Source organism: Lissotriton helveticus, chromosome 4_1 (assembly GCF_964261635.1).
Source record: "Lissotriton helveticus chromosome 4_1, aLisHel1.1, whole genome shotgun sequence".
NCBI lineage: Eukaryota > Metazoa > Chordata > Amphibia > Caudata > Salamandridae > Lissotriton > Lissotriton helveticus.
In genome coordinates, this window is record NC_136063.1 from 487,677,691 (window position 1) to 487,695,251 (window position 17,561).

General features: G+C 46.1%; 1 protein-coding gene across 1 annotated transcript in view; it reads right to left on the reverse strand.

Annotated features, from left to right (window-relative positions):
• The window catches only part of CPNE3 (copine 3), a 493,182-nt gene that overhangs the window by 298,255 nt on the left and 177,366 nt on the right, over positions 1-17,561 (reverse strand). Inside the window, exon 2 of the mRNA XM_078687070.1 lies at positions 8,502-8,644. Coding sequence (XP_078543196.1) covers positions 8,502-8,636 — 135 coding nt within the window. The 5' untranslated portion in view covers positions 8,637-8,644. The remainder of the gene's footprint in view (positions 1-8,501; positions 8,645-17,561) is intronic.

Sequence of the window (17,561 nt, forward strand, 5' to 3'; positions counted from 1 at the left end):
CAGGGCTCAGGGAGCCATAGCTCCAAAAGCAAAAGTCCTCAGCAATCAAGGGGGCAATGCAGCACCCAGGGAGGCAAGCCCTCTTGGCAGTTGCTCCTGGGCCCCAGCAGCAACATGCCCCGGCAGGTTCAGGAACAGCACATCATCCTAGAAGAGCACCATGGAACTGAACAATTTCATGGGGTCACAGCCCCTTTACTTATACCACCAAAAGACTTTGCTCTCAAACGTCATGAGTCACTGAACCCAGCCAGAACCAGTTTGGTGTGGTAGTGGAGCACTTTGTTTACAAGGCTGCATCCTGCCTTTGAGGAAGAGGGGGTCTACCATCAGCTGCACAGTGGGAGGTGGAGCCATCATTCACCTTGCCAGGCACAGCCCTGCTCAGATCAAAGGGTCATCCCTCCCCATATTCCAACTGCAGATCTCTCTATTCAACCCATGTCTGGCTCAGCCTGCCCTGTCCCTCCAAAAACAAACATGCAATTCACATAAGGCAGGCGGACACATAGAACACAGAAATGCCAACTTCTAAAAGTGGCATTTCTCACATAGTCGTAATAAATCTGCGCACACCATTGCGCAGAGTTTATTCCCGCAATTTCATACATACCAGACTTGACAATACAGCTACTCTCATAACAGGAATTACCACTGACACACTGAGCAGGGAATCCCCCATGCATTCCCATGGGAGGGCAGACCACTCTCACTACCACTAAATGTAACAGAGCGCACGCACTTTACATTGGACCACAGGGCTAAAGTGCCCAGCGGCCTAAAACCACTAACACTACACAGAGAAAAAGGCTGGGAGAAATGCAAAAAGTTTAGGGGTGAACCTGCGAAAAGGACCAAGTCCAACAATGTTGTTCATTCATAAAAGAGGTTTTGAATGAATTGTGAAAATTAGAACAATTACTTCAAACAAGTCAAATAAGAATGTGCCTTATTTGGCCAATGTCTAAGCAAATGCACCACAAATTCCTTTACTTATCACGGATTGTACCCAAATTAGTCAGCTGATAGCACAGAAGTTAACACAATCGGTCTAACTTAAGTCCAGCGTATAGCATGAACTGAGACGTTTTACAAACACTATGTATGTCAAACAGCAGTTCTCCATTAAAAAAAAGTGGAAATTAGCATTTTGTAAACTAATGTGCATAATCCGTTTTAAAATGTAAAACAGTATTTCTTACAATGGGTTGAATGCGGCTTGATACATAATGTTTTGCACTATGTTTCAATATTTTTCATTGCAGTATTGTTACATCAGGTTAGCTACAAACCCTGAATGCAGCAGAAAAGAGTGTAATATTGTTTTCACTTCATCACTCTGTGATGGGAAGCCTTCCAAAGCTCACTTGTGGCTCCAACACAGGTGGGCCTACACACCTGCACAAACTCTCCTTTGTGAAGGGAAATATAATGGTATGAAAGTATTAACAAATGTACGCAATTCTCCAATACCGTCGTGGTATATGTTCAAATCAAATGAACGTTAATAACACATCTAATTCAGGACATATATGTGAATTTCCCCAAGCAGGTTTCATCAATAAAGTGTAAAACGTGAAATGAATTAAGCTACTGTTTATTTTACAATGCAGTATGGACCTGGTCTCTGTGGGATGGGGTAGGTGTCCCTCACAATGTTTTACAAGAATACAGTAGCTTTGGGAAATGAAATATAAATGTGGTCGAATGATGATGTGCACAGATTCAGCCTTTACCTGAACGCCTGTTGCGATCTGCACATGCTATGTTAATGTGTATGAACTTTCACAGATGTCAGTCACCGCCTTCCAAACCAACCGTGCAGACCCCAGCACTTCAAGCACAGAGCATGCGGTCATTCCCGAAGGCCACAGTGCAAGCGGCCAGGTACCCGTTGGATTACATTTCCAAAATAAAAGTAGTCTTTTCTAAGCTACCTTTACCTGCACATTCCAAATGCTGCAAGCCAGTGGCGGCTCTTTAAAAGAGGCTTCAGGGCATAGCCCTGCCTCCTGTGAGGCTCTACGGACTGGTCCTTGCCTCCACCCCCAACTGCTACTTATTGAACTGAGCAGTGATCATGAAAGCAATCGTCTTGTTTCCAAGAACACTGCTGGTGTGCAGGTCAGCCCTCTTTGCCTCTTCTCCAGGATCCGGAGAAGGGGGGGCGCGAGCAGGAACCACCTGCAGAGTGCTGTATGTGGGTGTCTGGATTGCACATGTAAGGGGGCATAGTTTCACTACAACTACATAGGCACCATCCATTTTATTTAGCAGAGATACTGCGCATTCTTTAGGTATGACAAACAGTACCTGTGGTAAAATGGGATTGTCAAGGCGCCAACCAGTGCATCCTCAGGCCAATGACGGCCCACACAGAGCAGCAATGGCTGGTCCCGTAGCACTGGCCCAGCTTCTTAAAGGGCTGCGCTTCCAGTCCTATCAAGATGCTGGGAAGAGGGATTGAGGGGAGTCGTCCTCTCTCACACATGGCTCTGCTGCTCAGTCTGGCTAATTATCGGGAATATAGCTTGCCGTTTCCGATGTCCTAAGAGGAGAGGGTCCCAGCCTAAACAGACAATTAATATGAAAAAATTGAAATATAAAAAAATCTTACAAAGAATGAATCCGTCCACATTGTTTTATTCACAATGGGAGAAAGTAATGCATATCACTTTTAGAACAATAACAATTGGTTGAAAAGTGCCCCGGTAGGGGAAGGGAAGGGGGTGAGTGATTTCAAGTGAGGACAATGTGGTAGGGAAGGAATTGAGTGACAGAATAATCAATCAATTGGAGGTAAACGGTAAAAAGGAGTTACATATTATGTACAAGAAAATGGACAATAAAGTTCGGACTGTCTATTTACATGGGTCATACTCCACAACGCTCAACCAATGGACAGTTAGGACATGGAGTTGACATCAAAAGAACAGGTAGTTGTCGACGTTTCGACCCTCTGAAAAGCGCAGGTATTTCTATTATCCTTGCCATGGGGTCTTCATCAGGACGTGCATTGGGGCAGGCAACCTGTATCTTAAATGGATACGATTTGGTTACAAGAAGCTCATAGCTGTGTCCAGTAAAACGTTCAAGACGCGTTCCTCGAAGGGGAACTCGTAGCTGTGTCCAGTCATTGCGTTCAAGACGCGTTCCTCGAGGGGGAATAATTGCTTTGAAAAACTCGCGGACCAACGATGTCGGGTGCCGATTGAATCAGGCGGTATACCGATTAAACTTGCACCCTCTCCTCTTAGTACTTAGATAACCCAGGTCCCAGTGACTATTGTTGGGTAAAACCCCTTATTCCGTACACCGTTTCCGATGTCCAGCACTGGATTCCTGTTTGCTGCGGCCATGAAGACTCTGAGTAACTGGTAAAGTACGCAAGATAAGTACAAAAAAAAACCTGTTAGAATACATAAATGTGCTAATGAGTGACTGGGAGTGAGTGACAGAGTGTCAATGAGAGTGAAAGTGAATATCAGTGAGAGAGAGTGCGAGTATGTGAAAGTGAGTGAGTATGAAAAAGTGAAAGTGAGTGCAAGGGAGTAAGTGAAGAAGTGTGAGGGAGTTATGAGTGAATGAGAGGAGTTTGTGAGAAGTGGAAATGAGCCAGGGATGTACCCATCAGTGGTGAATCCTATTGATTAAAGTGAGTGTGAAAGGGTGAGCATGTGCACTCTGCACTGGCTTCGCATTGAAAGCCGCACTAAATTTAAGGCCCTCTGCATTATGCACAGAATAAATACTGGCCTGGCACCACCCTATCTTAACTCCTTGGTACAGCACTACTGTCCCCTCCGCACTCTGCGATCATCCAATCAGCACTTATTCTCGGTTCCCAGAATCAAAAAATCCAGAATGGGTGGCCGCTCTTTCGCCTGGCTGGCCCCCTCACTCTGGAACTCCCTTCCTCTCCAGTTACGAACTGAACCCTGCTACCTCAGGTTTCGCAGACAAGTAAAAACTTGGTTATTCAACATGTAACAGCCTTCCTCCTGACTCTCCTCTCTCATTTGGTTTTTAGCACCGGGAAACCTACGGGTAGCTGAGCGCTTTATAAACTTAAATATAATAATAATAAGTGAGTTTGTGAGACTGGATACAGTGAGTGTGAGTATTTTGGGTGTGAGCAAAAGTGATTTGGATTGAGAATGAGTAAAAGAGAGTGAGTTAATGAGTGAGTGAGGGGGAAAGAGTAAATGTGAATGAGAGAGAGGAAGTGAGTATGAGTGAGTGTGTGTGTGTGAGTAGGTGTGTTTTTATGAGTTTTACTTTTTATGCTTGTGAGTCTGAGTTTGGCCATAGCATACGGGATATAATTTTGGAGTTATGGGGACTAGCAAGGTTCCATGCTGCTGCTATCATAATAGAGGTAATTCTTGGCATAAGGGAGGTCATCACAGTAAAAATGGTGGCTCTGACATACTAGAAGTAATTCCATGATTGTGGGCAGCTGTGGCAAAATGCTGGCGCTCGGCACTGGAGACAAATCTGGGCATAAGGGAGGGCACCCACTGCAAAATACAGAATCTAAAATACTAGAAGTAGTACTGAGCATATGGGGACACCTATGGCAAAATATTTAGTGCTGGCATACTGGAGGTATATCTTGGCCTCAGGGGGCACAACCATGACATATTGGGGCTTAGAGGTTGGGTTGGGTGAAGTAAGCCATGTACAAATGCTGGTATATGGAGAGTTAAGTATATGGCCCAATTCTAGTTTTTGCATATTTATGTAATTTGTAGGCATACGGAAGTCCCCATGACAAAATGCTGGCATTGTCACACACTGGAGTTAATTCTTAACACAGGGGGAACATCCAAAGAAAAATTTGAAAAAATAGGGTGAACTCCTGGCCAAGTATTATGCCTACCAGTTTGAAAGATCACCACACCAGTCACCACTGTTGCAAACGCATCAAGTGTGCTGTTGCGGTTGTGGTCAGCATGCAACTTCCTCACTCGCACATATGGCATGGCTAGTGACAGCTCAGTTTTGCCATAGGGGCTTCCATGCTTCATCTGCATCGAGCTGCACTGTTCTTCAATTGTGGGACTTATGCTGCAGCCATCCATTTACAATGGAGAACCCTAGGTACCATTCTGGGAAGCCCAGGCCTGTCTGGTGAAGACATGGGTACTAGAGGACTCCCCCCCCCCCTCCCCCAAGCCAGATTTGTGTATTGCTGTATTCCAGTAAGGTGGGTAGGAACACACTGGAGGTAAAAGGAAGAGACACAATTTACACTTCAAAAGACTGTTCTTTGGTTCAGTGATAGATCACAAGGAAGGGACCTGGACACATCTCAGGAAGGGCGATGGGGCTGATAAAGGGTCATAAAGAGTACGGTTGGGGGTGTGGGATTAACCTTTTGATGCATATATCACTATGGCTGACATCCAGGTGTGAACTCTGGTCACTCCCATGAATTGTGTTGTGGAGAATCAGATTGGGAGTTGTGCCTGCTGTGACCGACATCTCACGAAGAAAGAAGAAAAGGAGAAATGCCGACTTAAAAAGATGCAGAACACCAACGTAAAACTTCAAAGAACCAGATCCTAAATCACAGTTGGGGTCTGGAAAAGGACTATAAGAAGGGGAGGTTGAGTCCCCAAATATGTGTCATTTGTCAAGGAGTCAGATGGGCTGTTTGCGAATGGAAAGTTCTACAAAACTTCTACATGTGACCAGCTAGACTCCCGATTGAGGAAACATCACCCAGGGAAATCAAGACCTCCTGCCCTGGAGCGCCAGCACCTGCCAAGATCAGTCTACCTTGTGAGGCAAAGTGGAGTGTTGAAGGAAGCAAGGTCCAGCGGGGAGCCCTACCATGAGGACTCCCTGTGCAAGGTCAGAGGATTTGGCTGTGCACCGATCGGGCTGTCTCCCATGTGCAGGATTATTTTAGGCGAGCCCCGTATGCCACGAGAGGGCCACCGTAGACTGCGCCATGTGTTGAATGGTGTGCAGGTCTGCTACACCGTTCCGCTGCACTGCGAGGACCCTGTATGTCAGAGGGGGCCACCGGTAAAGTTCCTACTAAAAGGAGTGCCAATACTAGTGACTATTTGTGCTGGGAGAGCCTGCACAAATGGTTTGTATAACCAAACTCTTATGCCAGGAGGGGCTGCCAGTAATTACGTTGCCTGAGGATTTTAGCTGCTGCTCGAAGGAGAGACTGAGGATATGGGCCACGGGTTGGACCGATACTGCAAGGGAACGGCCCCTGACTCAAAACTGAGGACTGCCGGGGACACCTTGGAAGACATCGCACCCTCACTGGCTCCAGCCAGAAGCTGAAGAAAGGATTCCTTTCCCCCCGCTGAGCAGAGTCAAATTAGCGGGTCTTCGCGAGGAGGGAGCTGCTCTGACATTTGAAAGACCTCCCGCTGCGCCACTTAGGAGAGAGAGCCTGCACCGCTGGGTGCTGCCGCATTTGCCGCAAGCAGTCAGAATTCTCTTAAATTAGCAGGACGTGTGGGTTCGCCTAGAAGGCACCCACGGCATCGCTGAACTCTTGCATGATGCGAGAGTGGGTAAGATGCGAACTGGGTCAGTTGGGCCCAGAGAACTTGCTGCTAATGGTGCTGCGGCACCATAGATACTTTTGATTAAATTCCTAAAGAGTCAAATTGAGAACTCTTGAGTACAGCCTAATAGTTTTCATTCCCGATTACTTCCACCAGTGAATGGGGAATAACCATGAACACGTGACATGAAGGAGGGCGGGACACACATTCGCCTGACAATTACTAGAGCCCCCAACTGCAAGGGAGATTGGGTTGTTGCTTCTGAATGTCGTACTTCGTTGCACGTGTAGAGTTAGAAATAAAATACTGCTTTTCATGTAAAAGCAAGTATTTGGCTGGACATTGATTTATTGTTCGTATTGTTTGCACTTTAAGTTATGAGTCGTGTTCACAAACCTGGATCTACATCCCATCCGAGGGAGCCTGGATTGCTCTACCACAGCTACCAGTGAGAGTCAAGTGCAGAAGGGGTGCTTGGCCCAGTTGAGCGAGATCCATAGTAGGTTGGGCCCCAGGGCATCAGGAGTAAAAGGCCTCAGCCACCATGGATGGGCCCAGTAAGACCTGCGGGCCCTGTAGCCCTCTGAAAGTGGTTCTGACCTCTAACTGTGCTCCTCTGAAGAGTGTAGCATCTCCTGACCCTGTAGACTCCTCCATGGTCTACCGCTACTGCATGTCCTCCATTGGAGAAGGACAGATCAGTGGGCAAGGAAAGAGGGAGACATGTCTGCAATGCAACTGAAGCGGAGCTGTGCTGTGCCCTGCCTGGGGGGGGGGGGGAATATCCTCTTTGTAGTAATGCCCAAAGTGCTCGGCCTTGTAATCTGTGCAAACCAACATATGGATATTTAGGGGTGAGCAGAAGGAATTGCCACCATCCACTTCCTGTTCGCAGTACAGTTTAAGTTGCTGCTTTCTGTATTAAGGGAAGACAGTAGTTATATGGTCAGCTCAGGATCTTAGAGGTGCTTTAGGGCAGGATCGCTCTGGAGGGTTTATTAGCAGCAAACTGGGAGGACACGTGGAAGTAGCAAAGTGATGGGGGCTTGAGGAAAATCATCAACAGCATAAAATGATGAATTACCAAAGTGCAAATGTAAATATCCACGGAATGTCATGATCTGACAAAACAAAACGTGATAGAAAACCCAGGCAAGCAATGGCTTGAGGGAGCTGACCAAAAGAAGCCAATGGTGGAAGAGGGCTGGCCCTTAGCCCACCCACAAAGTATGTACGCTGCAAGAGGATTTGGCTTACGTCTGGATAAAAACATCAAATGCAAAGGGTTTCAATTTTCATGGTTGTTAAATACAGCTGGCTTGTGGCTTTCTCAAAATATTCAAAGTGCAATTTCATTTGTAGAGCACTTCATCCCTGCTTCAGGCTCTGAAGATCATTTGAGAATTGGCTGCATAGTCATACTACACAGTGAGGGAGGGCTGGGTTGGAGAGGCGCTTTACTGCAACGTGGAGTATGTGATGGGGGAAGCATTTTGTATGAGAGACCAAAAGGGTCCTCCAAACCTCTTTTGCGTCGCAGTCTAAATCGTGTAGTGGTGGGGAAAAGGAGTGGCTGATTGAGTATGCCCACTTGACATTACATCGAGCGTTGTCAATTTCTATTGGACTCCTTCAGGGCTACAGCAGAACAACCCACAGCATGTGTAGGATGCAGCAGCCATGACAAACACTATATATGGCCTGGAGACATAGGTGAGGGACTTGTATGAAGGGTTAGTATACAGCTATCCATGGCAAGGGAACGGGAGTAAACTGGCTCATATGTATTTCGCCAACAAAATAATAAAAATTAAATGATACTATCAAGCATTGCAAACTCTACAAGAGATCATGAAATCACAAATATTTACACTAGGGTGCTGATATGTGTTACAGAGTTTTACACTTTGTTACTGTCAAAAGCATGCCAGGGGTACAAATAAGATGGATGCGATACAGTACCTCAAACCAATGCTGTCCAGTTGAATTCATGAGCAGCACACACAGCGGGTCTGATTTTGAGCCCACATCGCGGTCCAAGAGGTTGTTACAAGAGACACTGAGCTCCACCTTTGTTACACACTGCTGAGCCGCCATCTCCTACCCTGCAGTCAACAAAGAACATCAACAAACGTCATTGAAGTCGGAACACCAGATTACAGTACAGCGGTTTACCAGACGTGCGTAAAACACTGACTGAGTGGTAACACACAAACATTAAGAAATTGAAAGTGGCTTAAACTTGATTTGAATATTTTATGTACCATAGAAGGCAGTCTCGAGGATAGAAAATAAAGTGCAAACATTTGAATGCTTGTGGCAACAATCCCACAACACCTTAGATACCCACCTGATCCTTCGGAAGAGGAGACTGCCTAGTGAACACGGATCATCTGTCCTAGTTCCTTCTGTCACGTCTGTCTATGCCTCTGGGTAGAAGTGCATAATCCAGTTTGTCAAATAGAATTTAGTGGCCAGCCTAAGACTGATATTACTTGGATTTTTTAGCAGCTAGTATCAACTATATGTATCCTCCTCCGTGACATACTGCACTTTAATACGGTAGTTCTAAACAGAAATGGGTTTTTGGCTGGGCTCAAGAAAAGGTTGTATTAAATTGCCTTGTTTTCCTAGTGGGCTCAAAGAAGGGGACGGAGGTCTCCCTTGCCATACTGGCTTCTTTAATTTAGGACACTAGAAAGAAAACCAGAGTCGAAGGACAAACAGACTGGAGACATCCAATTTCTTCAGAGACAATTTTGCTCATCAAACCAGGAAAGCACCTCTCGGCCAAAGAAAAGATTCTGTAGAATTGCAGTTCAGGAGGGGTAGAGTAGTTCTTGTAATTGGGAAAGCAGTACCCAATTCTTTATATCATTCTACACACCTAATATGCCCACATGGGCGACTGCTGAACATGGCATTAACTTACTGATGAGGAGCATCTAAGGGGGGCATCTAAGGCCAAGGTTTTCTCACCCAAACTCTTAACACTTAAAAGCTTCAAAACATTGCATGGAATTGTGGGTTTGCTCTGAAGAGTGCCTGGTGCATGCCGAGCACATGGAGCGATTAAGGAGGAAGAAGAGGTCATGCCTATGCGAGTGAGACCCTGCTGCAAGAGGAAGGCCTATGGGCGTAGGGGGGCTGGTGGCCAACATTCTGAATGGGTTGTGTAGTACCAGGGGGCAATGGCTGTGAAAATAGCATGGTTCAAAGACCAACTATCAGGACGCATTTTGGGGATCATATATTGTCTTACATGAATGAAATGATGATTAAATGTTTTACAATAATTTTATACCATTCTGTTATATCTTCTTCTTCAATGCGCTGGGGGCTTTAGTTAAGCTCGCTTCGGGTGTTTATGTGCAGAAAAAGGCATAACCAACTTAAAGAAAACGAGCCAAAGACCGAAAGACTCCCATAAATGTCACAGCGTGCTCCAAGTCAGTAGCATAAGGAGAGTTCTTCGAATGGCATTCACAGAGCCCCACACAACCGCATCCAAAGCCACTCCTAGTTCCAGGGCCCAGGTTGTCACTCCCACAAACACTGTTGGCTGCACTGCTTTCGGTTTGCTTTCAGAACTGAAAACCTAAATTTGGAGGAATTCAATGGCCTTTATATTTGTCACATGAATCATTTAACCCCAAAAATTTAGAAATCGAGACCTCTACATTATCCAGAAATTAAAACGCCTTACACATTTTAGGAATGGGACGTTATTGGTCATTTGGCTTCCTCTCCAACAATGTTAACGGAAGCGCTGAATGCAAGACACCAGATCCAGGACTCTTCAATTAGGCAACCCAGTGGCATTGTCGGTGGTAATTTTGCAACCCATTTCACACAGATTCTCACAATCCAGCCCTTGCTACCTTTGCATCTGCAGCCTTTCACCAACACATGCTGTGTGTACTATATTCAGTTCTTACAGTGCTCAGTGTCACAATCCTATTGCCTAAAACGGGATTCCGTCTTGCAGAATGATGAAGCGAGCCGTGGCTGGCCCTGTGCCAGCCTCTCACTCCTCAAACCTTGTGGGAGGGCGTGCGAAGCAAAGGCTCAGGCACGCCATCTCAATATTTGCTCAAAGCTATTGAACCGTTCTGGTTACACCGGTTCCCTTTCCCCTTTGCAGATCCACTATTCACTGGTTCTTGGTGACTCATATGCAACACTACTTAATTATTTTTATAGTTTCCACTGTCGTCTCTCTCCATCATAAAAACGTTACTGTTTCAGTGAACAATATGCATCCACATGCTTCTGTGGGTTGTATTCCCTTTTTACATCTACATGCTCCTGCATGTTGGAATCCCTTTTTAGTTTTAGTCAGCACAGCACTGTGCTTGATAAGTCTATTGTTTTTAATATAAGGGACTTACTCTCTTTCCTAGCTTCCCATTGGCTCCTGTGCGTGACACTTAGCTTTCCCCCATTTCTATTGACTGTCGCATATTTTGATGCATTTACCAATGCTTGTACCTTGCCTGCTTCTCTTATCACTTGCCGCCGAAAAACGGTTATCATCTGCATTGGTGTAACTATATTTTCATAGCGTTTTGTCTTTTACTCTTGCAGCATATTTATATAACATTATTTGACCCAGAGAGATTAAGTGATTTTCACAGAACCACAGAATGTTGCGCGGCGCCGCCGAGGCTCAAACCGAGATTCCCCAGCTCTCAAGTCGGAACCTCTGGCTGCTGCGCCACATCCTCTCCACTTCCTTGTTATCTGTCAGGGAGCTCTTTCCTTCTACCAGACGATGATTGATGAAAACAGCTCTCTATTCTTTACACAGGAGAAACCGATGCATTACCAATGCTTGTTTGAAGAAGCATTAATAAAACCAATAAGCCGGACCAATGTGAGACTTATTGGCTTTGTCAGTGAGCTTTAGTAATGGTGTACACCAGTGTGACTGCTGTTCAGCATGGCTAAAAGTGGCCTGACCTATGCAAGAGATATTAGCTTTGGCAGTGTGTTTTAGCCATGGTGTACACCAGTGTGACTGCTGTTCAGCATGGCTAAAAGAGAGTGGGGTGGGGTGGGGTGGAGTGGGGTGGGGTGGGGTAGAGTGGGGTGGGGTAGACTGGGGTGGGGTACATTGTGGTGGAGTGGGATAGTTTGGGTGGGGTAGAGTATATTAGGGTGTAGTAGATTGTGGTGGTGTAGATTGGGGCATATTGGGGTAGACTGGGTGGGGTAGTTTGGGGCAGGAGGAGATCGATTGGGGCAAGGGACATTGTGGTGGGCTAGATTGGAGTAGATCAGAGTGTAGTAGGTTGACGTAGATTGGAGAGTGGTAGATTGGTGTAGTTTGGGTTAAATAGCAGTAGATGTGAGTGGGGTAGACTGAGTGGGTAGGTTGGGGTAAATTGGAGAGATCGTTAGTTTGCGGTACGTTAGAGGGTGATAGTTTGGAGTATGGCAGACTGAAGTGGGGTAGGTTAGGGTAAATTAGAGTGAGATAGATTAGAGTGGAGTAGATTGGGTGCAGTAGATTGGGACAGGGTAGATTGGGGTAGGTTGGCTGGGGTGGTTTGACGTGGAGAAGATTGGGATGGTTTGGGGTGGAGTGGGGTTGTTAAGGTAGATTGGAATGGAGTAGAATGGAGTGGGGTAGTTTGGGTAGACTGGAGTAGTTGGATTGGAGTAGATCAGTGTGTGGTGGATTAGGGAGATTGGAATGGGGCAGACGGGTAAATTGGAGTGGGGCAGATTGGGGTAAACTCGAGTGGGATGAATTGGGAGGATCGTAGAGGGATAGACTGGGGTGGGCTAGATTGTAGTGGGGTATACTGGAGTGAGGTACATTGTAGTGGGGTACACTGAAGTCGGGCAGGTTGGATTGGGAAAGTCTAGAGTGGGGTAGATTTGGGTAAATTGGAGTGTGATAGATTGAAGTAGACTCGGGTAAGGTAGACTGGGGTAAGGTAGATTGGGTTAGGTTGGGTGGGGTGCATTGGGGTAGGTAGGGCGGGGTGGATTGGGGTAGGTTGGGTGGGGTAGATTGGAGTCGACTGGAGCGGGGTTGGATGGGGTTGATTGAAATGGTGTAGGTTGAAGTAGACTGGACTGGAGTAGATTGCAGTAGGGTACAATGGAGTGGGGTAGATTGGGGTAAACTGGAGTAGGGTTGATTGTGGTAGACTGGAGTAGTTGTAGTGGGGTAGATTGGAGTGGGGCAGATTGGATTGGGGTAGGGAAATTTGGAGTGGGGTATATTGGAGTAGGGTAGATTGGGGCTAATTGGTGTTGGGTAGACTGGAGGTAGGGTGTGGTTTGGTTGAAGGAGATTGGGGTGGGGTAGACTGGAGTTATTTGGGTGGGATATATTGGAGTGTGTAGATTGGGGTGGGACAGATTGGAGTGGGTGGATTGAGGTGGGGTAAATTAAGGTTGGGTAGATTGGGGTGGGGTAGAGTTGGATACATTGAGGTGGGTGAGATTGGGTGGGGTGGATGTGGATTGGAGTGGGGTCTTTTCGAGTAAAATGGAGTAGGAGAGAGTGGAATAGAATGGAATGGGGTAGATTGGAGTGGGGTAGATTGGAGAGGTGAAGATTGGGGTGGTTTGGGAGGAGTAGAATGGGGTGAATTGGAGTAGTGTATATTTAGGTAAATTGGAATAGAGTAGATTGGTGTAGACTGGATTGGGGTAGAGTGGGGTAGAATGGGATGGGGTACATTGGGATAAACTGGAGTGGGTTGGATTGGAGATGCGTAGATTGTGGTAGGATAGATTGGCGTGAGGTAGATTTGGGTAAAATACAATGGGTTAGATTGGGGTAGATTGGTGTGGGTAGGTGTGGGTAGAAGGGGATAGATTTGAGTAGGGTAGATTGGGACAGATTGAAGTGGGGCGGAGTGGGGTAGAATGAAGTGGGGGCGGGGAGTACAATGCGATGAAGAAGAGAAGCAGTAGCACATGGAAGGTAGAGGAGAAGCAGTGCCATGAAGTGGGAGGAGCAGTAGCACGATGAAGAGGGAGGAGAAACAGTGCCATGAGGAAGTGGGAGCTGCCGTCACTGGGGGGGAAAGAAAAGTAAATGGGCACAACTGGTCAATCTGCATATGTGATGGGAGCTGGGAACCTGGCATTGGCTTTTATTGATGGAATACCTTGAAGCTGTCTGGTGACACACATGTCAAAAAAAAGTGTTCACAAAATAAATAAATAAACCACTGCACTACATACAGCCTGCAAAATACCTATATTTTGGAAGCATTTTTGTAATTGTAATTTTTATCTTTTAGCATTTTTGCACATATTATATCTATACTGTGTGTAATGCAAATTTAAAATAATGGCCTACATGTTTACAGTGCTTTCTGTCACAGACTGGAACCTTGTAGCACTAAATATACACGTCACTATTCTCCACTACACCAACCAGGATTTGGTGCGGTGCCTTAACTAATAGAGGTTTCATAACGTACAATAGTGCATTTCCCACTGATTCACTATGAATTTTCATTTAAGCTGTGGGTTATTTGATATGTAGTTACCGGAAGGTAAAAGACACAGATGGGAGAAGGGAAGTTAGGCTGTATGTATTGCTGTATTATAGTCTAAATGCTTAGAAGGTCCCAAAGCCGAGACCTATTGGCTATGCCAATGCTTGTTCATAGTCTTTTAACCACACCAGGAATGTGTTAAAATTTTGCCAGTAGACAGCGCAGAGTGCATTTGTAGTGGGCTCTACTTTTCAAAATCACTCTCACTTTAAAAGCTTTTCAGATTAGGGCTTTATATACTGGTATGTTCCATTTTGCTGTAGCTTACATTCTGACTTCAAAACATTGCAGCTTCTTCCGCTTGCTGGTGTCCAAGTGCAGGGGAAGCAAGAGCAGCTACTGATTAGGAGGGTGTGGAGGCCTAGCAAGCAACATGGGAATACCAAGTCAGGGGCAGATGCTTGTTACTGTAAAAGAAATAGGAACGGAACAAAGGAAATAACATGAGGAATATGATGGCCAATTAGGAGGCAGTTAAAATAATTGACAATCAAGCCTTGAAATGTAAGTCATGGCAGGGCTCCAAGCCCTTTACTGAACACAAGTTTTGCAAGTGCCTGCGGACCTAAAATTTTGATATAATATAAGCTCCATCTCAGTTCTGACATGCAAGCGGTGGAATAAGACATGGGCTCAGGTCGCTCATCCTACCCCTCCAGAGGAGCGCAAATCACTAGCCATTTGGCAGAACTTCGACCCAATCTCTGAAGATGTCCTCCTCAAGTGCATCTTCGAAACGAAGCCCTCCAACCATTCTCTTGACCCCATCCCTAGTGCCATTGCCATTGACTTCTATACCCATTCTCTTCCCTATTGGACCACTCTGGTCAACCTCTCCCTCTGTCAAGGCTCCCTTCCTGTTCCCTTCAAAACTGGGCAGGTCACCCCTCTGCTTAAAAAAACCACTGCTGATGCGAATGACCTCAACAACTTCCGCCCCATCAGTAACCTACCCTTTCTTGCGAAGATCACAGAAAGATGTGTTGCGAAACCACTTTCTCGTCATATCAAGGACAATGATCTTCTTGACAATTTTCAGTCCGGCTTCATCCAAAACTGCAGCACTGAAACAGCCCTGCTGCAAGTGATTGATGACGTGCTGCGGATACCCGATTCGGGGGTGTCTTGTCTTCTAATTCTCCTTGACCTTTCTGCAGCCTTTGACACTGTCAATCACAACACCCTCCTCAACACTCTTCAACAGACAATGGGCATGGAGGGCACTGTTCTTAAATGGTTTGCTTTCTTCCTTTCTGATGGATCCCAAATTATCAAAATAACGGACAGTCTTTCATCTCCTTTGGCGATGGGTCAAGGTGTTCCTCAAGGCTCTATACTTGCACCTACATTGTTCAATCTCTATTTGGAACCACTGGGAAATCTCCTAAGTAAATCCGGGGTCCGCTATCATCTCTACGCAGACGACACTCAAATCTACCTCAAGGTTGCCTCCAATCACAATCTCTCCGTCCTAAGCTCGACTCTGGACTCCATTAAAAATTTGGATGTCAACACATCAACTGATTCTGAATCCCTCCAAAACTGAATTCCTCCTCCTCTCCTCCTCACTTTCTTCTCCCCCGGTTCAATCATGGGTGGACCAGATGAATCTACTGAACAATAAACCCATCATTGTCGACAGCGCAAAATCTCTTGGTGTCATACTCGACACAAAACTCAATCTACTCTCCCACATTAATTCAATTGCAAAGTCTGCTCGATACCAACTGCGCCTTCTTTGGGGGATTCGTTGCTTCTTCCCGGAGCATGACCTTAAAACCCTGGTCCAATCGCTGGTCCTCTCCAGACTGGACTACTGCAATTCTCTTCTTACTGGCCTCCCCAAATCCCACCTGTCCCCCCTTAAGTCTGTTCTCCATTCAGCAGCTCGTTTCATTTATGAGGCCAAAAGAAGTGACCACATCACACCCATGTTATCCACCCTCCAATGGCTTCCCATCGAGGCAAGATCTATCTACAAGACTGCCTGCATTACCCACAAAGCCTTGCACTCCTCCTCTCCTCGCTACCTGGCGAATAAACTGAAACTTTGGAGGCTCTAGACCATCACGAAATGCGCAAAATCTACTGCTTGAACCTCCCACTTTCAAGATGGAAAGATCGATGGCCCAATCCTTTTCAGGCAACGCAGTGAGAATCTGGAATTCAATTCCGCCTCAGCTCCGGACCACCACCTCCTCCCAGGCCTTTAAAACTGACCTCAAAGTTCTCCTCCTCCAAAGACACTTCTAAAGTTAATTCATGCCCTCTCTATTATCTGAAGGAAGACCTTTGAGTATAGAAAATTTCTATTCTCCATGACTATGGAAGTGCCTTCCCAGTGTGTTCTTGTGGTTTTAGAGTCTGCCATTTATTGCAGTATTACCCTTTTACCTGTGTTTGGTACTCTTTTGTAACATGCCCACGTCACTTTTCTCTTGTAACACACTGTTTGCTACCTCTTACATCTTGTTTCCTTTCGATACTTGCACAAGTGACACCATTGCCTACGTAACGTTTGTTCTTGTGTTTGAGTGTCCTCCATTTATTGCAGTATTATACCTTTACTTGTACTTTGTACGCTTTTGTAACCTGCACGCGTCACTTTTTCCTCCTGTAATGCACCGTTTGCTACCTCTTGTATTTTGTTTGCTCACAATTGTCACTATTGCCTCATGTAATGTAACGTTTGCTTTTGTAATTTGTTCACTTGTAATGTTCTCATGTATCAGTTCTGTTCCTATTGTGAAGCGCTCTGACACCTTCGGGTAAAGTCCGCGCTATATAAAAACGCATAGATAATAAAATAATAATAATAATGATAGGGGCCTGCAGGGAACCCCTAACGGCGGCGGGACCACCGGAAGTGCAAAGGGCGAAAGCCTGCGAAAAAACACGCTTAATAATTGGGCGCGTCTTTTGACAAGTACGAACTGCCCATTACATGAAGAAAGGCGGGGAAATCAACAGGCTCAAAAGGCGGCAGGGGCTGACCTTTACTACAATCGGACCTTGCCTCATCACCTTGGAACCCACCCATAACAAAAGAATATGGTCGTCGCAGCTGTAAGGACAGTGGATGAGGGTGAGGTGGAGGCAGCACAAAAAGGGGACCCAGAGAAAAGAAGTAGAGGAGCTGCTCAGACAGTGTCCTTGGGATGCCTCACAGAAGGGACACCGGGGAGCAGGCAAGGCGAGGCAGGTGACGGCACACAATGACAGCCAGATGAAAGAGCGGCTCAGACATTATCCTTGGGAAGCCACACGGCAGGGGCACAGGGAGCAGGCAAGTGGCCAGCAAGGGTCCAGGAAAGCGGAACGGCACTTGCAGTCCGGGCTGGGTTTGAAGTCATTAGCAAGGTAAGCCTAGAACCCACAGAACATGAGACATCTGCAAAAGGGACATTGTGCAGGGGCAGTGCTGTCATACAGAGATAGGAGGAAACCAGTGGATAATATTCAGAGTGATAAGTGTGGTATGTAATAAACAAAC